The 25,367-nt window shown below is 38.4% G+C and overlaps 1 protein-coding gene, 3 long non-coding RNA genes and 1 pseudogene across 13 annotated transcripts; 3 read left to right on the top strand and 2 right to left on the bottom strand.

Annotated features, from left to right (window-relative positions):
* Window positions 1-1,755: 1,755 nt before the first annotated feature.
* LOC126606596 (uncharacterized) lies at window positions 1,756-2,875 on the bottom strand. Its single transcript, XR_007617263.1, has 2 exons — window positions 2,614-2,875; window positions 1,756-1,933 (listed from the first exon to the last, which is right to left on the bottom strand). It is a non-coding gene; the product is annotated as an uncharacterized LOC126606596 (long non-coding RNA).
* Window positions 2,876-7,166: 4,291 nt separating this feature from the next.
* Window positions 7,167-8,570, bottom strand: LOC126606598 (uncharacterized). Its single transcript, XR_007617265.1, has 3 exons — window positions 8,367-8,570; window positions 7,617-7,684; window positions 7,167-7,475 (listed from the first exon to the last, which is right to left on the bottom strand). It is a non-coding gene; the product is annotated as an uncharacterized LOC126606598 (long non-coding RNA).
* A 2,714-nt stretch (window positions 8,571-11,284) lies between these two features.
* On the top strand, window positions 11,285-14,788 carry LOC126609083 (uncharacterized; annotated as a pseudogene).
* A 787-nt stretch (window positions 14,789-15,575) lies between these two features.
* LOC126606590 (protein MRG1-like) lies at window positions 15,576-18,753 on the top strand. 5 transcript variants are annotated; one of them, XM_050273987.1, is made up of 5 exons: window positions 15,576-15,856; window positions 16,886-16,910; window positions 17,736-17,881; window positions 18,264-18,304; window positions 18,677-18,753. In XM_050273987.1, exons 1-5 carry the CDS (start codon window positions 15,811-15,813, stop codon window positions 18,722-18,724), a joined length of 306 nt encoding a protein of 101 aa, XP_050129944.1. In that variant the 5' UTR covers window positions 15,576-15,810; the 3' UTR covers window positions 18,725-18,753. The 5 variants fall into 5 exon arrangements, 1 of the variants encoding a protein (XP_050129944.1); XR_007617249.1 differs by lacking the exon at window positions 18,677-18,753 and having other exon boundaries at window positions 15,581-15,856; window positions 16,866-16,910; window positions 17,794-17,881; window positions 18,264-18,305; XR_007617250.1 differs by lacking the exons at window positions 17,736-17,881; window positions 18,264-18,304; window positions 18,677-18,753 and adding an exon at window positions 17,246-17,503 and having other exon boundaries at window positions 15,583-15,856; window positions 16,866-16,910.
* Window positions 18,754-19,454: 701 nt separating this feature from the next.
* On the top strand, window positions 19,455-23,789 carry LOC126606591 (uncharacterized). 6 transcript variants are annotated; one of them, XR_007617252.1, is made up of 11 exons: window positions 19,455-19,642; window positions 20,090-20,357; window positions 20,774-20,822; window positions 21,227-21,317; window positions 21,441-21,512; window positions 21,648-21,682; window positions 21,766-21,872; window positions 22,664-23,013; window positions 23,252-23,288; window positions 23,391-23,610; window positions 23,722-23,789. It is a non-coding gene; the product is annotated as an uncharacterized LOC126606591 (long non-coding RNA). The 6 variants fall into 6 exon arrangements; XR_007617255.1 differs by having other exon boundaries at window positions 22,566-23,013; XR_007617251.1 differs by having other exon boundaries at window positions 21,648-21,686; window positions 21,814-21,872.
* Window positions 23,790-25,367: the final 1,578 nt, after the last annotated feature.

Raw genomic sequence — 25,367 nt, 5'->3', positions numbered from 1 at the left:
GGATAAATGATTTCGGATTGGTAATAAAAAAAATATGAAGTAGGCCTTATAAGTAGTCCGCATTTCTTAAAAGATGGGGATCCTTAGAAAACGAATGTCTTTAAATTCATAATCAAATGCCTAACAAAATCAGGAATCATATCAACTAGCCAGCAGAAGAAACTAAAAGAACATTTGACCTAATACGTACTGATAGTGTATATAAATAGCTCCACACTCATAACTTGATCATTCTCTTTGTTGGTACCACACATATTGGGCGTCGGACTTTGACACATTGGGCCTTATTACCCAGCCCATAATTATGTAAAAGGAGGAGCCTCTTATTCTATAAAAAGGGACTCCTCCCCCCTCACAAAGGAGACTCTGGGATACCCCCAAAACATACAAGTCTCAAACAACTCAGAGACAACACTCTCTTCCTCAGGGGGACTCCCCTTGAGCTTGTAATCCATACATACAGTTACAGAGAAATACAATCAACATCAGTGTGGACGTAGCCCAAACATTGAGGTGAACCACGATATATCTTTGTGTTCTTAGGCGTTTGCATGATTCACGGTCGGATTTACGTTGTTCCAAGACCTTCCGGTTTTGTGCATCAACATTTGGCGCCGTCTGTGGGAAATGACACGAAAAGCTATGTCGGTTCTCTTTCATTTTTTTCATCTCACCACTATGAAACCTTCACAACCTCACCACTGTCCACCGTGGATCTGCAAAACCAAGAGACACTCTCTCTTTATCTCTCTCCCTCGCCCCCGTAGATCCTTCTTCTTATCTACCTCAGTCTCAGTCTCTATTTTCTTCCACCTAGCAAATTAGCCAAGCTATGTCACGTTTCAATCCATTGAATTTCATCACCAACAACTCAAATTTGCCTGACATAGAATGAATTACAGCAGTCAAGCTTCGAATTTATACCCCCATTTGATTGCCTTAATATGTAAAGTATTATATGCCATAGGTACATAGAAATCAGAACCAGAGAACCAGAGAGTTTGTTTTGTTTGTTTGATCTTTGGGGGGTGTATTGACAACTGGGTTGGATTCAAATCTCTTGATCTTCAATCCGATGGCCGGCGCCGAGGCAGAACTGCAATGCTGCTATTTATGCACCGCGTAATCGATATTCCAGTGGTCTGCTGTGTTTGGAATTGGGATGGGGACAAGGTCCCAGCAGCAACCATGCCGAGAGCAAGCAGGGCAGGACTTCCATGGAGATATGGTTTTGTTAGAGAATTACAGCGCCCTCAACTATACATAACATTGTGAGCCATGAGCTTTCCTTTGCGAGAGCACATGGGTGACACTGCAAAAGCAAGGAATAAAGGAAGCAGACCATAATTTCGTCAAAAATAGAGATAAGAACTTTATTATCAGGCAAAATGGCTTTTGTCGACCACTAAGGAAGATGCCTACTCCATTGTCTAAAACGATAAGTTTTCTTATAATAATCCTATTATTAATTCTATCATTATTCCGTCTGCCATCTGACAAAAGGGAAAAATAAAGAAAGCTTTACTTTTCCTTTTCAGCAAACATCATTATGTTTTCATCATTTATTTAATATTTTATTGTTATTATATTATGATATTTGTTAACATGTTGCCTAGTGACATATATTTTGACACGCCCCGATCCCGATAATTCCTCGAATACCAGGATAGGCACGTGCTGGCCTACACCCGAGGGTGACGAAAGCCATTTATTGAGTGCAAATGCTGAAAACAAGGAATTGATAAGGTTTATAAATAGAAAGGAGTAAAGAATATGCATTTAAGGAACGTGTTCAGAGTATACAACTAACTAGAACACTAAAAGAATGATATAAAATTGAATGAATAAAAGAATGGGTCCCACACCAAGAGGACTCGAAGATGCCAATGCGGAAGTGCCTTGATGCCGGAATTGTATGCCTCGATTCTAAGTCCTGAAGGGGGCGCAAAACAAACATGAGTGGACCAATTTGATATATATATAACAATACAGTTATCAACATACTAACCCCCAGGTTTTATGAAAACACATATATAATGATAAACATAGGTTTTCCGAAACCTAGCATACTGTGCATTGTCTCAAATCATAACTTGTATATATAATAATCACTAGTGAATTGTCCGATAACCCCCAGGCCCCATGCCGGCTCCCCGTCTCTGAGCAGACAGTCAGAGGAAAATACACTTCAGGCCCCATGCCGGCTCCCCGTCCCTGTACTAAATAGCCAGAGGAAACACATTCCAGGCCCTATGCCAACACTAAACCGTCGCCCGGGACGGACCGAAATCTATCCCTACGTCCCGTAGCGGAAATGACCACTAGGTAAGTACAAAACTATTGAACATATATATATTGAAAAACAACTTCATAGTATAAAGTCATCCATCATCTATACAATAAAGAGGTGTTTGAAACATGTTCTAAATATCATATCGTCATCCATCAGATATTCTATAAGAACACGTGTTATAGGAAAAATAGTAATAATTCAAAGTAGTCTCAGTAAGCATGTTATCTCACAAAACGTTTCATAAAAGGTATTCATCAAATCATGTTTTTCATGTATGCATTTTTACTATAAAACATGCATTTTAGAAGGGGTCCACTCACAGTACTTCGCTGTCGAAAAGTCACGCAGCTAGCGAAGACAGAAACGCCACTATAATTGCCCCTAAGCACATAAAGAGTCCAATAAATAAAACTATATAATAGCAATTGAATTTGGGAAAACGGACATTAGAAATGGATTCAGAACGTCGAATTACCCTAAAAAGGGTCCCGGACGAAAACCTTAAAAGTCAACGTTGACCGGGGGTCAACGGTCAAATTAGCTCTAACGGGTTTTAGGCTTGAAATCCGGATTAGGGTATAGGTTAAATAGGATTAGGATATATTGGGTTTTGGAATTCTAAGGTTTTTGGGTTAAAAGGGTTTAGGGTGAAGAAATGTGGTTTGGGCTTAAACCCCAAACACACACACACACACACACACACACACACACGGGCTGCACACACACAGCCCACACAACACACACACACACACACACAGGCCGGCCCTAAGGCCTTATTAAAGGGCTGGGCTTAGAGCCCCTTAACCAAAAACTGGCCCAAGGCCCTTGGGTTTTTAAAAACAAATAAACAAAAACAAAAAGGATGCGGGCTGGGGTTTTGGGCTAAGATATAACGGGCTTAAGGCTCGTGGGGTTTTCTAAAGGGCCTGAGAGGCCTGGTTTTGCCGAAGAAGAAGGCCGAAGATTCGGCCGGAAAATGCACAATCTTTAAACGGCTAGAACTTTGTCACTACTCAACGAAATCAAGCGAGACAAAACCGAAAGTTATAGCCCTTGAAAAGATGAAGAGAATGGTACCTCACACAATGTCTAACTCACCGTGGTTTAGCCGGAAAATGCCTCGAAAGCCTCGGAGGTCGCCAGAAACTGGGTAAGATTCAAATGAGTATAACTTCTTCAATACTCAATAAAATTGAGTGAAACAAAAAGGAAAGTTGTAGTGCTCGACGAGACGAAGAGATTGATGCCTTATAAGCCGGCCAACTCACAGTGGTTTGGCCGGAAATGGCCTCGAAAGTGACGTTCTGAGTCGGAGCTCGTGTACGGGGCTTCATGGTTCGACTTCCAAGATGCCAAGCCTATGGTTGAGTTCGTAGCGATGAGATAAAGACGATAGTGGTGTTGAAACTGTGATTTGATGACGATTTTAGGATATGGGTTATGGGTGTGTTGTTCGGGAGAGATGAAAGACGAGGGAGAGAGAGAGAGAGAGAGAGAGAGATGACTGAGAGTGAGAAAAAAAAAAGAGAAGGTATGAGGGTTTTCGGGAAAAGGAAAGAGAGAGAGTTAGGGTGCTGCCACTTGGCAGTTTAGGAGAGAAAGACAATTTAGATGAACGGCTAGGATTTCGTTAAGATAAGGGGTAAAAGTGAAAAGGAAGCAAATTTTGGGAAGAAGAAAAATTTACCTCAAACTTCCGGGTTAGGATGTTTCAATCTACCCCCCTTAAAAGAATTTCGTCCCCGAAATTTAAAACAACTTGCTACACTGAAAAAAACTCGAAAATAGGGAGAATGATATATATATATATATATACACGTAACAAAGAGATCAGGTAAGAGCGGTTACACAAAAGGGAAAATGCCACACCGTCGCGATCGGCTGCAATGATTCCATCTTTCATGCCTCCAGGCTCATACCTTCTTTCCCATCAGTGTAAAAATAGAAAACATACTTTATAAAAATATAAAGTCGAAAATACAAAATAATTTAAGGCCAGATAACGTCAAAATAGATAAGTAATAACATATAGGCCAAAAACTCGAACCAACTTAAAAATGAAAATAGAAATACTTTTCCAAAAACATTTGTAACGCCAAAACAATTAACTAGAGTAAAGGGAGTTCAAAATACTTATATTGAAAACCAAAACTGAAAAAATGAGAGTGGGTCTTGTCTAAGAATTAGAAACGTCACGTACTCCGAAAACAGATGTGTTTTTGGGTCGAGTCCCAAGAATAACAATTCCGAATTTGCATCAGCTACTGTAGACGAATCTTCTTGTCCCTTTGCTTAACGAACCCAACAAATAAGCTATCGATATACCGGTTGGCCGCCCGTGATATTGATCACACATTTGTTGTCTCGATAAGCAAGCAGAAATTTCATGAGGATGAATAATTTCACACGTCGAAAATTCGATCTTCCAAATACAAGCTCGTATAACTCCTCTAACAACCAATGTTGCATGTAGCAACTCTCGTACCATGCCACAACAAGTGCCATACTCAAACCGAACAAAATAAGAACTGTCGTTGTAAAACTTTATCCATCACCAAGCATCATATCCTCCTCAGTTCTTCCAAATGTGACCAACTACTCCAGCATTTCACCAGTAAAGAACCCTTTTGAAAATTGTACCTTGGGATTCAAGAGAAGTGGCTACCATGTTAGTAGTAGACCCAAAAGCTCGAACCAAGCAAGCAGAAAACGAGAAGTCATCTTCCTCAACACGCAGTATCTCTTGGGAACTGTTGTAGTGCTCAATCCACCTCTCCATTTTTGCTTAGTTGCATATTTCTAGTCAACCAAGGTCAAAGTTGGTGGAAAGAAGAACGACTCGCAAATGGTCAACCTAAAAACAAAAAAGAGTACACACACCTTTCGAGAGAAGTGTAAAGGTTATCCAATTCTTGCTTCGACCATCCTGTAGTGCCATCCCAGAATGCACCAAACAGATCAGCTAGAAATGTTTTAACAACCACGTATTCACAACAATAAGGTTCAGAAGTGAAGCAGTGGAAATATGTGTTAAGACGAACACATATCATTGGAAAATAACCGATGTGATGCCCATGAATTCTAGTAAGATGGTGATACAATATGCTGACCTTCTGTACTAAAACCTTCAACCAACTTTTACTAAAAGACCGCTCAAACCTCCCGCCCACGTGCTCTCGAACTAAAGGATCCTGGTGAAAGGTAGTGGAAAGCTGCGTTGAGGCGAACACATCACATCATCGAAAATGTCTACCAGAGCACGATATGATGGTTATGAATTGTAGTAAGATAATGAATGGTGACCATTCAATTAGCGTGAAGATAGTAATGCAATTTGCTGATCACCTGCACTATGATCTTCACCAATCTCTTACCAAAAGGCGGTTCAAACTTCACACCCACGTGGAACTCTTTCTGGTAAGTCTGGTAAACTTGTCAAAATATTATGCTCCCAACATTCCTGTCCAAATCGATAAGAATTGGCCGCACACTTCCGCCGAATTGATCGATCGTGAATTCCTCACTGATTGAGTGAGAAACCATGTCAAGAAGGCTGAAATAACACTCAAGAATTTGAGGGCCAAAACAAGTCCATTAAATTTAGAGTACGAGATATCGAGATTTGAACCTGAAACCATGCCAAGAACTTTTTTTTTTTTTTTTTTCTGTCGTGTAATGTTCCGGCATGATCTAGTTTTACCTTGAGAAACAAACAAGCAAAAGAAAATGAAGATGCAGAAATAGAAGTCACTGTTTATGATTATTTGGCTAATCATCACCATAAGGTTGACGGGTTTCTTAGCCAAAAGGGAAACAAGTCTAAGCTCAAAGAATAGTTAACAACTGCTTATAAGATTTGACGAGGCCAAAGACATTTCGAAATTCACAATACTTTGTGAGATTTGTTTCAAAGTTCAAAAATTAAACATAGAACCTTTGAATCAACAAAATGACGAAGAAGAAAGATACGAAGCAGCCTGTGTATGCATGCAGTGACACAATTGGCTATCTTAAAATGATGCCCTTGAGCAAACCAAAGCTCAATGAGTCTAGAGAAGTTCAGAGCAAAGCTCAATCTTCGTATAATGATGAATATGGTAGAGTCTCAATCCATTACACTGAAAATTACAAGGCTGAACAGTTAATGGACAAGAGCACTAGTCAGTTGAGCTACAAGCAAGAGACTAAGTTCACCTTTACCGAAAAATGCGTGGACAAGGAGTTAGGGTTTACCACCGAGTACCAGACCTAGGTGAAATTCAAGGAGTTTGTTTATCCAAACAAGTCTGGATTTTCATCATCCAAGTCAAACTACAACAACAACAAGAATCACAACTCCATTTTGGGAAATTGATGAGAATGTCTACTACCGAGGAGTTTCCCAAGAAAAGCAATTAATGTAAACGAAATCAACACTCAAAGAATTTAGTGTGAAGCTGACGGTCAAGGGTTAATGAACTTGACTTCGTCATTGGAATAAGCAAAAAGGTTATCGATAGAACAATTGTCGAAGATTCATTCTAAAGATTCACACGAATATCCTCAGTGGAAACGAGTATGAGAACATTGATTTGCTCCTACCAACTACCACCTACGAACCGTCGTCACCACTAGCATTAACTTATTTTCTCCCAACACGCACTTCGAATGTTTCGAGTAGTTGTCACTGAGATATGACTCTGCCTGTCATTCCTGGGGACACACATGTTGCAGAGTGGCATCGCCATTTCGGATATACAACTGGTCTTGACCAGACTTCCTCAAACTGAGATTTCTAAAAACATGTCGCTTCCAAGTAACATCGACTATGCCCGTCATTCCCAGGGAATGCACGTCGTAAAGTATCGATCCAATGTTGAAAGTCGTCCAACAAATCAAACACTTCATCGATGAGGCACAATGCCGACATGAACTCTTGTATTTCAACAAGAAGGTGACAATTCAAACAGAGAAAGGTTTGCACAACTGCGCCGAATAACACCAAATCTAGAAGTCCTGACATCCAAATGATGTCAAAACCAACACCTTACTTTAGTAAGAGAAGATCCTAAGTATGCTCTGAACAAACCACGCTCTGATACCAATCTGACACGCCTCGATCCCGATAATTCCCCGAATACCAGGATAGGCACGTGCTGGTCGACACCCGAGGGTGACGAAAGCCATTTATTGAGTGCAAATGCTGAAAACAAGGAATTAATAAGGTTTATAAATAGAAAGGAGTAAAGAATATGCATTTAAAGAACGTGTTCAGAGCATACAACTAACTAGAACACTAAAAGAATGATATAAAATTGAATGAATAAAAGAATGGATCCCACACCAAGAGGACTCGAAGATGCCGATGCGGAAGTGCCTTGATGCCGGAATTGTATGCCTCGATTCTAAGTCCTGAAGGGGGGACAAAACAAACATGAGTGGACCAATTTGATATATATATATAACAAAACAGTTATCAACATACTAACCCCCAGGTTTTATGAAAACACATATATAATGATAAACATAGGTTTTCCGAAACCTAGCATATCGTGCATTGTCTCAAATCATAACTTGTATATATAATAATCACTAGTGAATTGTCCAATAACCCCCAGGCCCCATGCCGGCTCCCCGTCTCTGAGCAGACAGTCAGAGGAAAATACACTTCAGGCCCCATGCCGGCTCCCCGTCCCTGTACTAAATAGCCAGAGGAAACACACTCCAGGCCCTATGCCAACACCAAACCGTTGCCCGAGACGGACCAGAATCTATCCCTACGTCTCTTAGCGGAAAGGGCCACTAGGTAAGTACAAAACCATTGAACATATATATATTGAAAAACAACTTCATAGTATAAAGTCATCCATCATCTATACTATAAAGAGGTGTTCGAAACATGTTCTAAATATCATATCGTCATCCATCAGATATTCTATAAGAACATGGGTTATAGGAAAAATAGTAATAATTCAAAGTAGTCTCAGTAAGCATGTTATCTCACAAAACATTTCATAAAACGTAATCATCAAATCATGCTTTTCATGTATGCATTTCTACTACAAAACATGCATTTTAGAAGGGGTCCACTCACAGTACTTAGCCGTCGAAAAGTCACGCAGCTAGTGAAGACAGAAACGCCACTATAATTGCCCCTAAGCACATAAAGAGTCCAATAAATAAAACTATATAATAGCAATTGAATTTGGGAAAACAGACATCAGAAACGGATTCAGAAAGTCGAATTACCCTAAAAAGAGTCCCGGACGAAAACCTAAAAAGTCAACCCTAAAGTCAACGTTGACCGGGGGTCAACGGTCAAATTAGGTCTAACCGGTTTTAGGCTTGAAATCCGATTAGGGTTTAGGTTAAATAGGATTAGGATATATTGGGTTTTGGAATTCTAAGGTTTTTGGGTTAAAAGGGTTTAGGGTGAAGAAATGTGGTTTGGGCTTAAACCCCAAACACGCACACACACGGGTTGCACACACACAACCCACACAACACACACAAACACAGGCCGGCCCTAAGGCCTTATTAAAGGGCTGGGCTTAGAGCCCCTTAACCAAAAACCGGCCCAAGGCCCTTGGGTTTTTAAAAACAAATAAACAAAAACAAAAAGGATGCGGGCTAGGGTTTTGGGCTAAGATGTAACGGGCTTAAGGCCCGTGGGGTTTTCTAAAGGGCCTGAGAGGCCTGGTTTTGCCGAAGAAGAAGGTTGGAGATTCGGCCGGAAAATGCACAATATTTAAACGACCATAAGTTTGTCACTACTCAACGAAATCAAGCGAGACAAAAACGAAAGTTATAGCCCATGAAGAGACGAAGAGAATGGTACCTCACACAATGTCTAACTAGCTGTGGTTTAGCCGGAAAATTCCTTGAAAGCCTCGGAGGTCGCCGGAAACTGGGTAAGATTCAAATGAGTATAATTTCTTCAATACTCAATAAAATTGAGTGAAACAAAAAGGAAAGTTGTAGTTATTGACGATACGAAGAGATTGATACCTTACACGCCGGCCAACTCGCCGTGGTTTGGCAGGAAATGGCCTCGAAAGTGACGGTCTGCGTCAGAGCTCGTGTACGGGGCTTCATGGTTCGACTTCCAAGATGCCAAGCCTATGGTTGAGTTCGTAGCGATGAGATAAAGACGATAGTGGTGTTGAAATTATGATTTGATGATGATTTTAGGATATGGGTTATGGGTGTGTTGTTCGGGAGAGATGAAAGACGAGGGAGAGAGAAAGAGAGAGAGAGAGAGATGACTGAGAGTGAGAAAAAGAGAGAGAAGGTCTGAGGGTTTTCGGGAAAAGGAAAGGGAGAGAGTTAGGGTGCTGCCACTTGGCAGTTTAGGAGAGAAAGACAATTTAGATGAACGGCTAGGATTTCGTTAAGATAAGGGGTAAAAGTGAAAAGTAAGCAAAATTTTGGGAAGAAGAAAAATTTACCTCAAACTTCCGGGTTGGGATGTTTCATATTTAACCCAAGTACATGTGCAATATTTATTCATGGCCTCGAATATTATGATTGCCTTTAAACTGTGTCACTTATACAACATGTGATTTACTACACGACTGAATAAATTATTTATTTATACAAGGCACATAGTACAATATTTTGCCTTGACAAACTTTGTCAATTTGATTTATTCATTATACGGTCGTACTTATACTGTCATTTATTGTCAGGAATTATTGAGCAACTAGATCCACTGATCAACATTGTTGTTGATTAAAGAAGTCTACCAACTTATAGACTGATGAGCCACGTGCTGTCTAACCGGACACCCACTTGCTCGGACATTCGCTTATTGGGACACCTATATGCCTGGACCCAACTTGATGACCCTATGTATGGCCCCGACTCAAAGACCTGACTTGCGGACCCGATTCGTGGATCCGACACATAGACCCAATATGCGAACTCGACAAGCGGACCCAAGTCATGTCGAGAATCAACTCATACTGAGTGCATGTCGACATAAAGTAGATACTTGCAATGAGGAATACCACGAGCCGAGCCGCCTCGCAGCGAGTATAGCCTCTAGCCGAGCCGCCTCGCAACGAGCATCGCCTCCAGCAGAGCAAACGGCTCGCCGCGAGCATAACCTCTAGCCGAGCAGCCTCGCAACGAGCATCGCCTCCAGCCGAGCAGTCTCGTAACGTGTGATACCTCTAGCCGAGTATTGCTTTATGTTGAACATTGCCTTGGGTTGAGTACTGGTTCAAGACATCTAGCCACTTCGCCCCGTACATGGATCGGATTTGAAGACTCCAGCCAAAAGACTCTCTTGACTGAAGACTTAGGGGACTACTGTTGGTACCACACATATTAGGCCTCAGACTTTGACACATTGGGCCTCATTACCCAGCCCATAATTATGTAAAAGGAAGAGCCCTTTATTCGCTAAAAGGGGACTCCTCCCCCCTCACAAAGGAGACTCTGGGATACCCCAAAACATACAAGTCTCAAACAACTCAGAGACAACACTCTCTTCCTCAAGGGGACTCCCCTTGAGCTTGTAATCCATATATACAGTTACAGAGAAATACAATCAACATCAGTGTGGACGTAGCCCAAACATTGGGGTGAACCACGATACATCTTTGTGTTCTTGGGCGTTTGCATGATTCACGGTCGGATTTACGTTGTTCCAAGACCTTCCAGTTTTGTGCATCAACACTCTTAATCTCTGTTTTTTCGGTTTCTTTCTTGACCGGATACAATATTTGACATCAAAGGACGTTGGAGTATAGTATACAACTTTTTCCTTGAGAAACAGATAAACACTCCCATTTTTTTGTTATAGTGGAATCATCATCTTGGGATTCTACTTAATTACGGTTTCCTTGTATATCAATTAATTTAGAATTGTAAGTATTTTAGGATTCCTGCTACAGTTGGATTACGTTTAACCCTATATATATACATATATATATATTGTAAACTTTGTATAAAAATTAATTCAATAGTCAATTTTGCTACTTGCACCCGATTATCTACGATTAAAAAATGGATTTGTTCAATTTTTTCACGCACAGTTTGAACCATGGTAAGATTCTCTCTGCATATCTGTGTGCATATATATATAAATATATCAGTATATTTACGTTATTCTTGTGTTTCCTTGCATATATATATATATCAGTATATTTATGCTATTCTTGTGTTTCCATGCATATTATTTTGTTGCAGGGGTTTCCAGATCATATTCAGATTCACCTCCAGCTCATTACATGAAAAAAATAAAGTCGTTTTTAGTGCTAAAGAAACATTCAGCACATGGACATCAATCAACGGAATTTGAAGCTGGAGGATACAAATGGTAATCCCCATTCTCATATCTGCTGATTAAGGGTCTGTTTGAGTTTTTTTTTGGAATGGTTAAAAGTTTTTCCTAACAATAAAGTGCTTCTGACTATGTTTTGCATAAAACTTTAAAGCGCTTTTGAGTCTTAAAAAGTAATTTCTGGATAAGCACATGAATTTATAGTAAAAATTTCTACAGGTCCATAGTAAAAGCACTTCTATAGAGTTGTAGCTTTGTTACCAATGTCCACAAACAAATAGATCCACAGATTCATAGCAAACCATGTCTATTGATTGGCAATGGCTCTTTTTTTTCCACCTCGAGAAAGTAATTGCATATGCTACCATAATGTCCCCAACTTCACTAATCAGAATAAGCGGTTTCATATACCATAGAGGTATAACATACTTGTAGAATTATCAGAGAAACGGGCGACTTCCAACAACATCAATATTGTGCCCAATTTGGTAATTACCACTTGCACAATCCGTCAGGTGTGACCTTTTATTATAAAAGGGCTCAGTGTTAGTTGGAGTGGGGTTAAGGTATTTAAACTCTTTTTTTCTTAGAGATACGGTCGATGTGGAATATGTGACTTGTGTTGTAATCCTCGTACGCATAAAATTTTATTTCTCCAATCATCACTATCTAGTTTTGGGTTAGACGTTCTAATACCATCAGGAAACCACGAATAATGCACCAGTGATACCTTGTGAATAAACAAACAAACACACACACACAATGCATTTGAGTTGATGGTAGGTTTCTTCTTCTATGTTCAACATGCAATAATTCTGGCCTATCTACATACTCACAGGAAACTGGCGCTCTACCCAAATGGAAACAAGAAGAAGAATGTGAAAGACTTCATCTCTGTCTACTTGGAAATGGCTGGAGTAAAATCACTTCAGGCTGGTTAGGAAGTATATGTTGATTTGAGAGTGTTTTTGCTTGATCAGAATAAGGGGTCGTACTTGGTTCTCCAAGGTATATACGTGTGTATGTGTGTGTGTGTGTGTGTGTATTCTATTTCTCGTGCATGCATCCAGCAGATAAGAGACCGGTTATTATGTGTTGATGAGGTCACGTCTAGAAGGTGATGGACTTTGTATATGCTTATTGAATGAGGGTATTTTAAATTTTAAGGGATTAAGTCCAAGTAAGTCAGGAATGAATCATAAAATATAGATAGAGCTATTATAAATGTCTTCCATGAGTATTACAACGGTATGTGAGAGGGATTTGCAAATCATTACTTACTTGGAAGGTGTTAGTTTTAAATTCCTCTCACATGCTTTAATTTGTTCAACTCATATAAGACATTCCTTATCCCCTCTAAGTAACATTTGTAGACTTGAATTAAAACCCCTTACCCTAACATAGCTTTAGGGAATTGGGTTGAGCCCAACACATGCTCCCACATCACCCAATATATGTCCCCAACGTGTTATTCTTGAATGATGACACATGAGAGAATCTCAATTTCCTTCATGTGCTTTTAGACATTACTTATCATTTTTATGGTCTTTCTTATTAATATTTATTTTCTTGGTGCATTTAGATCCTAATATAAAGCAAAAGTGCTTTCATGGGGCGATGCTTGATGCCGGTATTGATAAACTTATCTCACTGAAAGAATTTACTGATGCTTCCAAAGGCTATCTGGTAAATGACGACTGCGTGGTTGGAGCTGAGGTCTTCATTTGTAAAGAAAAAAGAGCAGCCAAGGCAGAGTTTCTATCAATGAGCTATTATTCTTTTACGTACAAGCATGTTTGGAACGTTGAGAACTTTTCAAAGTTAGATGCCAGACTTGACTCAGAACCATTCACTGTTGGAAACAAGAAATGGTACGTACATCTTTGTAACTTAACTGCATGAAAATTGGAAAGAAATTAATTAGGCCTTGAATGGCTTATTGCCAACACAAATATAATACTAGTAGGGATCTCCAGCATATAAACTGTTTATTGTTTGTTACACATATAAAATGTATATTATTTTGTTATATTTCCAGTGTCGGACTATATTTTCTAACACGTCTCATCACGAGAGATCCACAAATTTTCACACCGGAAACCAATTCTCACATAAAAACTGGTCAATTTCTTTATGTTTGGGCTCACACATTTTCAAGAGCCCATTCATTATTCATTCACTAGAGCCAACTCACATTTCGAAGGCTTAGTCATTCGTTTAATACCCTTGTGCCCATCATGGTCAACCTTTTTAACCCAACATCACCACCACTCACCCACCAACATCACTGATATTGTCCACAACTTAACTACCTATTATTAGATGTGACATTTATCAAATTATCCCAATGACATTAGTAGTGAACCTCCCACTTATAAACTGTATATTATTTTGTAATACTATATGATGTGGGACTCAATTTTCCAACGATAAATTGTTTTTAGTATTAAAGTATTGCTCCACCAACATCACCAAGCATGGGCCATCACTAACATCAATAATTTTTGTTTTAGCCAATTTCACTATGCAATTATATATAGTCTAGCAGATTAAGTGCCCAAAATGAAGCATTGCTCTTGAAGATCAAATCAACTTATAAATGAGGCATTGTCCTTAAATTTCACGTACTGTTTGTGGTTACAGGAAGATAGTGCTCCATCCTAAGGGAGACTCGAACGGAAAAGGTACTCATATTTCTCTTTTCTTAGCATTGGCTGATCCAGAAACCCTCCCTCCTCGTTCCAAAACGTGTGTGAAGATTTCCCTGCGCATTGTCTATCGAATGAATCGCAAGACTAATCATTGTCAAAAAGGTACTACACGTAAATAATGGTTGAACTATTTCCGTGGATATATAATTAACTACGTTTAGATATTCCACATTGAAAAAGGAAGCTTTGCCTAAATATTTGAAATAATCTCAAGTCTATGCATGCTTTTGCTAATTGATTGGTATTAGAATGGACGCGCACGTTCTAATAATATATATACAATGCGCTCTTATTCATGAAGGTATACATTTTGTGTGTGTGCGTGTGTGTGTGTATGTAAGTGAAATAATTCTATTATCTACTAATCAATGGTTTGATGCCTCGAGTCCGAATTGGGGTTGGTCTCACTTTATTGCACTGGACACTTTCAATAAGGCCGGCACGGGCGATTTTGTAAAGGATACTGGCTTGGTGGAGGCCGAGGTCACCGTCCATGGAAATTCTCAAATAGTGTAGCTAGTCAGCTAAACCATGTTATCATGCACTGTTAAATTTGCTTCCACCCACCCTGTGGTTGCATTTCTTAACTCGAAGTTTTTTGAAGTAGTCCATTCACTTGCCTCTTTTCCAAGAAATTCATATGCTGAGATTTTAATGATGAAAGAAAGGGACGTATGGAAGTATTCATCATCATATATCTACCAATTATTTTAGAGGCATTTTAGGTTTAGGTGCCTCGTTTTCCTTATTTTCCTTATCTACCAATTTCACTACAATTAGGTGCCGCTAACTTTTCATTAGAAATTAGTGACAGTGCCTGTAGTTTTTACTATTTTTATTTTTCCGTGTAATTTGAGTGGCGGTGCATCAGTAACTGATCTCGGAACCCTTGCAACCAAGTATTATCAAATATTGGTACCACAACAAGAAGGTATAGTGACCTTCTTCAAGGCTACAACTGAGAGTTTGAGTAGTTAAGCAAATAACAAATTATATCATTACTTTAGTCTAAAGAAGGCTTTGAAATTGCACTGTACAAATGAATAGTTTTTGGAACCCAATTTCATTCTATTTACGGACTTACCATTCACTAAGGATTTCGGCTGGGCTTTTTTCTTTTTGGATTTAGTTGGATGGGCTTTTGCGGGTTTGGGCTGTGACTGGGTTGGTGGGTTTTTCGGATGGATGGCGACACAGGTAGGCCTAGTCTGCAATGATGCCAGCGAGAAGAGATAGGAGGTGTCATGTGATGCGAGAGAGAAGAAAGAGGAGGAGTCGACCGATGGCAGAGAGAAGAGAGAGGGGTCGTGCGATGCCAAAGAGAAGAGAGAGCAGGACTCCTGGAAGGAAAAATTGGAGGAGAGAGGGAGAGGTAGGAATAGGATGAGCAAAGCAATAGGTAGGGCTGCCCAGAATTTGGGTTTTGTTTTTTCTCGGTGAGGTATGCTTAGAGAAGCGGTGAGGCTTGAAGGGACGCCTAAACCGAGGGTTGGTTTAAGAGATTTGGTTCCAGCTGGAAGCTATCTCTGCAAGCATTGATGAGGATTTCTCCCAGCTGGCAGCTTCAATTCCTTTCAAAGCTAAGTGCCTGGTTTGAACCGAATTTTCCCTTATTTCACTGTTTCTGGTTTGAACCTGCTTAGAAACCTTTTTTTTTCCTGCTTTGTTTTCTGTCTGGTTCTGGTTCGGTTATTCAACTTTTAGTTGGGAGTGCAAGATATGTTTTTAAATTATTAAATTGGGACAAAAAAAAAACAAATATTTTGTGCTGCTTTCTTCACTGTCTGATAATACCACTTCCTCTTCATTTCTCTTTTTCTTCCTGTTGTGTTGGTCTTTTAGTGTTATCGCTTCTCTGCAAAAATCAAACTGTACGCAATTTGCCCCTTTTTGTTCATTACCCTATTATTTGTTTCCCCTTTTTTTGTTCATGGCTTATTGTTTTTTGTTGTGGTGATGACCGTATGAATTAAATACTCAGTTATCTATTCCTCTAAAATACATGATGCGTCTGATTTTTTTTCATTCACAGATGATGGTGCATGGTTGAGGTTTTTATGCTATCACTCTGTTGGTTGTTTTATGATTGTAATTTTCTGTTTTAAAACGTGTATGTTGTGTGTGATGTACAAATTAAAGCAGAGGTTTGTACATGCGGTTTTAAATTGAGGGGGAGCCATAATTTTGTTATCAGAAAAAATTTGATTGAGGTTTCATCTGGTTGTGTTACGGTTGCGTAATCTGTGGTTCGTAGCAACTGTGATCATTTCCTGACAAATGTATGGAGCTGTGTTCTTTTTGGTGGGGAATTATGGTTGGTGATGTTAACAATGGATTGAGTCTTTCTGTTTGGTATGATTATATCGTTGAACAAGCATGGTTTTAAAGTGGATGCAGATGACAATTTTGTTTGCACGAGAAAATGGTTGAGTTAGTGGTTTTTAATTGTTTAATTGTTGTGCCTTTGCTATGATCCCTATTCCAGCGGTGTTTGATTGGCGCAAATAGATTTTCATAGTTATTTCTTAGCTGTTATTTTCGTTGCTGTTCTGTGAGTTAGTGTTAATGGCTTTGCTGTGTTTGCGATTTTCAGGAACTTGGATTGTTGGACAGAGCACTTGGCCCTTTGGCTTTTGAGGTATATTTATTTGCCGTTGTTATGGTGGAATGTGCAATCATTATGTCTTAAGTTGAGCCTGGTTCTTTAATAAAAACAACCAAATGTATTGACTTTTGCATGTGTTTTGCATGAGAACACCAAGTTGTGATGTGTTCGTTGTTGTAAACATTATCAGCAACTTTGGCTTTTCATGTGTTCGCATGATAAAAATGGCTAATTTATTGAGTTTGAAAATAAGGGTTTGGGTTTCACTGTCTTTCCATGTGTATAATTTTACCCCATTTTTCGTTTCTTTATAATTTCAATTATCTTTCAGCAACCTAATCACTAGGCTTATTAAATTCATTGACCAGGTGATTTTGGATTCAATCCAGAAGTTCCTATTTCTCAGATTGTGTTGTCTGTTCCTTTGTGGTAGTGAGATTGGTATATCATTGCATTTTACTAAAGTATTTGACCTGCGTGTTCTGAACTTTTGAGCTCATTTCGTCTCTAAAATGTCATCTTGGAGCTCTTACTGTGATTGTTCTTCTATTTCTTTTATTCAAAATGTTTTACATTTCTCATTTAATTGGTGTGCCATGCCCTACTTCAGTTTGTATGTTTTTTTTATTTTTCAGTTATCATTTGCCATCTCGCTTCAGTTTAAGTGGTCCTTTCACCATAGTTTATTAGACCACAGCAGATGTTATTATGAGACCATTATATTGTAATTGACTCTGATGACGGAGGTTTATCGGAGATGAAGGCTAATGCTTAAGCTTTCAGTGGTTAATATCTCTTGAAGCTTTTGATTTCATTTATCTCATTGACCTTTTCTCTTTTTTTTTTTTCTCTCAACAGTTGGGATGAACGGGTAGGGTTGGATCATCTGACGAAAAACACTGATGAGAATAGGAAGAAGCACGAGTACCTCAACCAGAAACAGGGAATAGACAAGAATGCAAAGCTAATACACACAACACATACTAAACTAAGAAGTTATCATGGTTGGGTTTATCATCTTTTAACATTTCTTTTGTTGTTGCCCAATCATGAAATTTGGATTTATTCTTGAATGTTAGATGTAGGGTGTGTAATTCTGGCATGTGACATGAACCATCCCATTTTTGGGCAAGCTTTGAGGTTTAACGGTCATACCCTTCATAGGGGTAAATATAATGGATATGGGATACTGAAAAAGTAACAATGTAGTTAACTAATTTACCAACATGCATTCTTCATTTATGATCATAACTTGAATACGGTTCTTGAATTAGGATGCCAAGAGGTTAGGTACTGAAAATATATCCTGTTTTATTAACTTCTCTTGCAATTTGAAAGTGTATATAATCTGCATTGCTCTTACTGTTGGTATGAAATTATGAGCAGCGTCAAGAGGGAAGAAGCGAAAGAATGACTCTGTCTATAAGGTATACCTCCAGGTCATTATACATATCTCTCTGTTCATATTGTTTCCTTTTCATTCTTGCTAAATTATTGGGTTATTATATTTGTGTACAGATATTAGTGTATTTGTTAATTGGATTTCGATAATTGGACTTCAAATATTACATTGTTATAGAGATACCATTTCTCATATGATTGCAATTTGCATGTAGATATGTGTTATCTGATTCAATCACAAAATTTGTATCCCTTTAGCTAATAGTATGTTCATTTGCTGAACTGGGTTGGCTTTGGTTTTAGGTTTTATTATGCGGTATGCAGTTGGTCAGTTCTTCAACATATTCTCAATTTAGAACGAGAGAAACTAATGATTCTTCTGAATGAAAATGTTTCAGATGGGTTTTTGTAATGCGAATTTCGTGAGGTTCATAACGCTGATTTGATTCTCTCATAAGAAAGGATCTCTCTTTCTGGGCCAAGTCGTCGAAGCTCTCTCTGTAAGTAATTTCTCACCATTTTCTTCATATTTACCCCCGTCGTAGTAAAATCGGATTTCTTTGGTTAAATTGATTGCGCCAATCAATTCATTTGCTTTCAATTTCTTAATTCTCTGCTTGGTTGCTGGGAAAGTGTGGGAAAAATGATTTAAATTTACTTCCTTTTATGTTTTTGACTTCAATCTTCGTAGTAATTGTACCTAAATGAGCTGACTTTTGTTACAGTTTTTGTGGAATTCCATCTTCTCTCTGTTGTTTGATTGATCTAATTGATTTAAAATGTATATAAAAAGTGACCTGATTTTTGTTTTTTGCTCTGTTGACTTCTGAACTGTTTAATTGGATTCATTATCGAAAAAGCTGATTTTTTTTATATTTTATTTATTTATTTATTTTTTTAAAGAAAATGATTCTTGAATGCACAATGTTGATGGGTTTTTATTGCCCATCTCAAAGACTGATAAATTCACTTTTTGGGGAACATGCCTAGCATTTTTTTCCTGTGCTGATTTGAGCTGCAAATGTATGAAGGTTGGTCTGAATTGACGAGCATAGATTTTGCGTAAGCAAATGTATACTAATTTAGAATTTTGAATTTTGAGCATTGTGGTGGTATGATCTCATGATAAAATGTCCAAGAATATATGACTTTTTATTTTTTTGATTCAATATCATGACTCAGTTGCAAAGCACTAAACATTGTAGTTAAATACTTGCATGCTAATGGTTTGGTGTAATGGTAACTCATTTAGAGAGAGAAAGTGGCAGCAGTAGTGGGGAAGGAAGAAGGGCTATTCATGTTTCTGTTATCATTTCTGCCATTCCAAGCTCTGGGGTTTGGCTTTGGCTCCGTTAGCTGTTGAGGTAATTATTAATTTGTAATTTTTTTTTTCAGTATTCGGTGAGTTTGATCATATGGGTTTTCACTACTCAACCCTTCTCTATCATTACGAACAGGTTCACTTTTTAGGATGGGTAATTTTGTGGTTTGAAAATTATGTGTTAGTAGTGTAAGTTTGGGCTTAGAAACAGGTTTTCTGTTAAAATTTCTTTTTTGTGATTTTGGGGGTTTTGTTTCAAGCAATCTCATCCTTTTAATCAGACCTTTTCCAAATTTTATTGGTGGGTGTTGGATGCTTTTGAATTTGGTGAAATTTGTGATTTTTCAGTGCTTCAATGGTGTTTTGGAATGATTGGTATTTTGGTGTCAAATGCAACTAATTATGTGGATCTTAATTTGTAGATATCTGAGAGTGACAAATGCAACTAATTATGTGGATCTTAATTTGATGATTCATTTCTTTCACTCAGTGTGTCAGGAAATGAGTTCAACCATGGATTCGTATACATTGAAGTCCACATCAGATTTGTCTGCTCTCTGACCTGATTGAGTGAGGGAGGAGGGATAGAGCGCAGAGAGAATATGCGGAAATTGAGGAGGAAGCCCATGCTTGCAGAGAGTTAGTGAGATCTGAAGCCCATGCCTGGATGAACTCATTTAATTTGAGCACACAGAGCTCAAATCTGGTGTTCAAAAATAAGGCGGAGGCCACGAAGTTCTCAAATCCAAGATGAAAAGGTATAATCCATGCCTCTGCAACTATTTGTGTCCTTGATATACATATGCCATTAGTTGTTAAACAATATCTTCGTATGATTTTTTTTTTAAGTTTATATTTTTGGTCTATGTCTATTTCCTCTATTCTCATCCTCCCCTCCCGCATCCCATCTTTGTCGTTGCCCATATTCTTCTCTGTGAATCAATGTCAATGTTTAATTTTCATGGGCGGTGCAAAAAAAATTTGGACTTTTTGTGATCCCACAACCCCACCCCCACATATAATTGGCTTTAAAGGGTTCTGGGTTCTGTTCTTTTATTATTTGTTTCTCTCTTTTGGACCAAAAGGGAGATTCTGTTCATTATTTCAAAGTATTATTTTTTTTTTTAGAAATTTGAAAGATTGTTTCAAACATTGATATATAAAAGCAGTGCAGTTTGGCATATTAAATCAACCTGCAGCTTTCTTGGGACTCTAATTCTTAGGTGAGTTCTTCTGTTTCTCATTTTATTGATGCTTTTATGTTTTCCTTTCATCTAGGTTATGTAATTTTCATATAGTTTTTTGTTCTTTTGATGCATTTGTTGGTGTGATCTTCTAACTGCTGAAGTTTATAGAGCATTTCAGTTAGATATTATTATTAAAGATTGCAGCTTTGAGTTTTTTTTCTCCTTGAATTTTACTGTTTGATTCTTGGGTGTGTTTATTTTTCTTGCTCTACAATTTTTTCTACTGCCATCAGCTGTGATGGTTAATATTTTGAATTCGTCGACTTTGATATGATTAAACTATTGCAATTAAGCATTTTGATTAGATTTCAGCAAACAACATAAGATTAGCGTGCTGGAATTCAATAAGATAGAAGCTAATAGAGCACTTTGATATGCAGGAAATGCTCTGTTTGAATTGATAATTTGACACAAATGGCCATAAAGACAATTGGTCTTATTAATGGTTGTCTTCCAGAGGAATTAAAGAAGGTACCTTTTATATGCAGCTTCTGAATGGGTGGAATTCAATGTCTTATATTGTCAAATATAATGTTATTGTGTATGTATTTACTTTGCATAAACTTGGTCTCACTTTTGATTGAATTGTTGCAGTTCTTGGTATAAGGAGCTATAGCTCCATTGAAGAAGTGAGAGGCATACGACAATATTTCTTCAGTCTGGTATGTTATTTTAACAATTGGAATTCCACAATTTGATTAGTTTTGATAATTTCCGGAAGAAGAAGAAGGCCATGTGTCCAAGTTTTAAAAAGCACACTTTGTAATGCTTCAAAATTTCATGCTTTTTTCAAGAATTCAGATATGCAGGATGCGGATACTTCTGACTTTATCAAGGTTAGTGAATTATGTGGTTTCTCCACGCGGTGCAGTTTTATTGTTACACTTTGTAAAGCTTCAAAATTTCATGCTTTTTTCAGGAATTTAATAGTCCCCATCATCATCAGTTTGTCTGCTATTGCAATTAGAGAAGCATTCCATAGAAGAAGGCGGGGTTACACCTTCAGTTTATTCGAGCAAAGAACCAGTATGTCGAAAAATATATGTTACTCGATTCTTAAAAACTTTATGGCATCACAAAATAAATTTACAAATTGCTATTTTTTTTGTTTTGTGTAAAATCTTTGTTCACTCTACCTGAACAGGTACACATGGTAAGTTTTCTTTCATCTTATATTTGGCACAGAAAGCACCATCAAAATTTAAACTTTGTTTTTTTTTTTTCATTCGGCTAGCCGACATTCACCTCTCCCAAACCCTGCGTAAAGCGGGAGCCTTGTGCACTGGGTACGACCGGCTGTTGAGGAAGGGATTGTTGTTGGTGGATGAAACCTTTAGGTAATTATCTGTTGCTTATTGAACTCCCCCAATCATGAGTTTTGACTCGGAAGAGGATTTTGATGATGACATATACTAAATTAAATTTTGGCTCAAATTGTATTGAAAATTGCAGTTCGGAGCAAGTTTTATGAGGAAAAAGGATGAATCCTAAACATATGTATGGATTTAGTCAATTTCTACACGCTCCATTCAGTAGATGAATTGTAAACATATGAATTTCAAGCACCTGAATTGAATAGATGCTTTTAATTCTTCTCTCATCTAAACCTTAGATTTTTTTGCAATTTTATTTCTTTGTTGTTTATATCATTGTTGTTTGAATATATGGTTAAACTTATTTCATTAATTGTTGTTGCCGCATGTTGATAATCATGGAAAGGTAGGGGTGCGATGGTCGTTTTAGTCTGTAGGGTTTCGAACGGATTGGGTGGGTTAGGGTAGGGAGACTTTCATTTCCTTTCTTTCTATGAGCTGCAGAGGGACTCGGTGAGAGCATGCCGTTAGGAGAGAGAGCGGGAGGGATAGAGATAGGGATAGGGATAGGGATTTGGTGAGGGGAAGACATGTGGCTTGCAGAGAGGAAGAGAGAGGGAGAGGAAGGAAGAGTGAGAGCGAAAAGGAATTGGTGAGGGGAAGGCATACGACTTGCAGGTAGACAGAGTCATAGGGGTGTACGATTCAAGAGAGAGAGAGAGGAGATTGAGTGGTTGCATCACTCTCAGTACCTGCACTCCTGAGGCAGGAAGGCCTGCGATTGAGGACAAAGGCCATGGTTGCACAAAATGACTGAGATTTGAAGCCCATGACAGCCTCAGCTGATTGAAAAGGTGATGAGTCATTTTCAAATCTTTTGTGCTTTAGGATTATGTTTACAAAATCTATTCATATCATGCAGCTTCAGATTTGAAATTGTGATTTTGGTCAGTAAAAATTCTAGGGTTTGTGACGTTTGTGAGGTTTACACATTTTAAATCTCCTTTGTCTTCCAATTCTCTCTACTTTATTGCCATGTGATGTAACTCTTATTCTGTATATTTTACTTACCAATCGAACATGCAAAGGTAGTGATTGAAGCCTTTTGTTGCTGGGAGATCGTTTAGAGGTATAAACCCAGCTTCTTTTTTATTTTATATTTTATTTTTCTTCTTCGTTTAAATCTATTAGTTCTACTTAAGGACTGAATTATGATCAGAATTTGTTTCAGGGAATGGGAGAGCGAAATTCGAGAGAGAATGTCGAAATCAGCTAGGATCGAAGATAAAGATGGAGATTTCGACGGGTCTGCTTGGCTGCTCATACTGACGACATGCAAATCAGAGCCGGTGAGAACGACGGCGGAGAAGCTCAGGTCGACCCAGAGTTGGGTTTCTGAAAAATGAGAAGGGTTTCTATAACATGCTCTTCTTCTTCCTCTTCATCTTCTGGTATGCTTATTTCCCTTCAACTTTGCAAATATTTTTGTTTAAATGTTAATTGTTTGCTTGTTTTGTTTATTTTATTTTACTTGAATTATTGTTTATGAAGTGGGTATGAAGAATTGGAGAAAATGATGAGGGAGAAGATCAAGATCAGGAAGATCGACTACTTGCCGGCAAGGCAGGTGACCTTCCCTGCAAATCAAACGACCTTCCCTGCAAATCAAACAAAGAAATTAATTTTGAAGAAAGATTGTCCTAGATTGAAGACCAAAGGCAAAGAAAGTTCTGAAGCTAATGTTGCTGAGGTTGAAGCAGATTTTTCTGATTTTGCTTTAACCACTTCCTCATCATTTGATTGTGCTACTAAGTGGGTGTTGGATACGGGATGTACTCATCGTATGACTCCCCACAAGGATTGGTTTTCAAGCTTGAAAGAGTTTGATGGTGGCGTTGTGTTCATGGGAGATGACAATCCTTGCACAACAAAAGGGATTGGTACAGTTCGTTTGAAGTTGCATGATGGCATGGTTAAAGAGTTGACAGGTGTTCGGTATGTACCGAATTTGAAGAAAAATCTTATTTCTTTGGGTACTTTGGAATCCAAGGGTTTCAGGTTTCATTCAGATGGACAGACATTGAAAGTTACTTATGGTGCACTTGTTGTGATGAAAGCTCCTAGATGTGGCCATTTGTATTTATTGCAGGGAAGCACTGTGACAGGTGAATCATCTGTAGTCTCTGAAAATATGGGCACATCTGATTCAGATACTACTAGATTGTGACATATGAGATTAGGCCATGTCGGTGAGAAAGCTCTACAAGGGCTTGTGAAACAAGGCCTTCTAAAAGGTGCCATGACTTGTAAACTTGATTTCTGCGAGCATTGTGTCTTGGGAAAGCAAACTAGAGTGAAGTTTGGTACTGCAGTACATCAGACGAAGGGCATTCTTGATTATGTGCATTCGGATGTTTGGGGTCCTACAAAAACTCCCTCTTTGAGTGGTAGACATTGGTTCGTGACCTTTGTTGATGATTATTCAAGAAGGTCTTGGGTCTACACTATGAAGCACAAGAGTGAGGTGTTAAGCATTTTCTTGGGTTGGAAGAAAATGGTTGAGGACAACACGCCCCCTCACTTTTGGCAAATTTTCAAGCCCAACACGTGGACAACACAACGGGGTGAGGAGGAGCGCGTGTGGCCATTTGACTTCACATGTGAGACAACTTGCTCTGATACCATGCAAAAAGTTGGGGTTCCACCATAAAACCAATTGGTTATATGAAGAGTAGCCTAACTTACTTATAAGTCTAAGCATAGTCCCCCGTCCAAATTCATTCTCAATAGTAAACACATCTTACTAGCTCAACTACACCAACTTCTTTTGAATATTGTCATGTTATAATTATGAGTAATACTAGGGGGACTAAATTTGTAAACAAAATTTACAAACTAAATGATGTGTCACTAATAGAAATGAGCACGTTTATAAACGGTTAAGTAATAATCCAATCATCAACTTTCATGTCTGTTGGAGCAAAAAATTTCGAGTACTCAAATTCTCCACCAACAAGTAATCTAGAACACGTTGAGAAGCCTTAGACACTGCTGTCGGTTGTCAATAATGAGAACGGAGGACCTGCAAAAAAACACTCTGATGCTCAAGTTAGTGTTTGTTCAGGATACTTATAAAATATAGAACGATCTCATATCTCTCTCTTTTCCACCCCCTTACACTGGTGGGATTATTAGCCTTTTATAGGCA

This window comes from Malus sylvestris, chromosome 16 (genome assembly GCF_916048215.2).
Source record: "Malus sylvestris chromosome 16, drMalSylv7.2, whole genome shotgun sequence".
In the NCBI taxonomy this organism is placed as follows: domain Eukaryota; kingdom Viridiplantae; phylum Streptophyta; class Magnoliopsida; order Rosales; family Rosaceae; genus Malus; species Malus sylvestris.
The sequence above is the reverse complement of the archived record's forward strand: the minus strand, read 5'-3'. Positions and strand labels throughout refer to the sequence as shown.

Coding starts and splice junctions, on each gene's coding strand:
- LOC126606590 (XM_050273987.1), top strand. CDS start 15,811: ATGAGGATTTCTCCCAGCTGGCAGCTTCAATTCCTTTCAAAGCTAA. Junction 16,911..17,735: donor TTGGCCCTTTGGCTTTTGAG/GTATATTTATTT, acceptor TTCTCTCAACAG/TTGGGATGAACGGGTAGGGT. Junction 18,305..18,676: donor AGAATGACTCTGTCTATAAG/GTATACCTCCAG, acceptor AAAATGTTTCAG/ATGGGTTTTTGTAATGCGAA.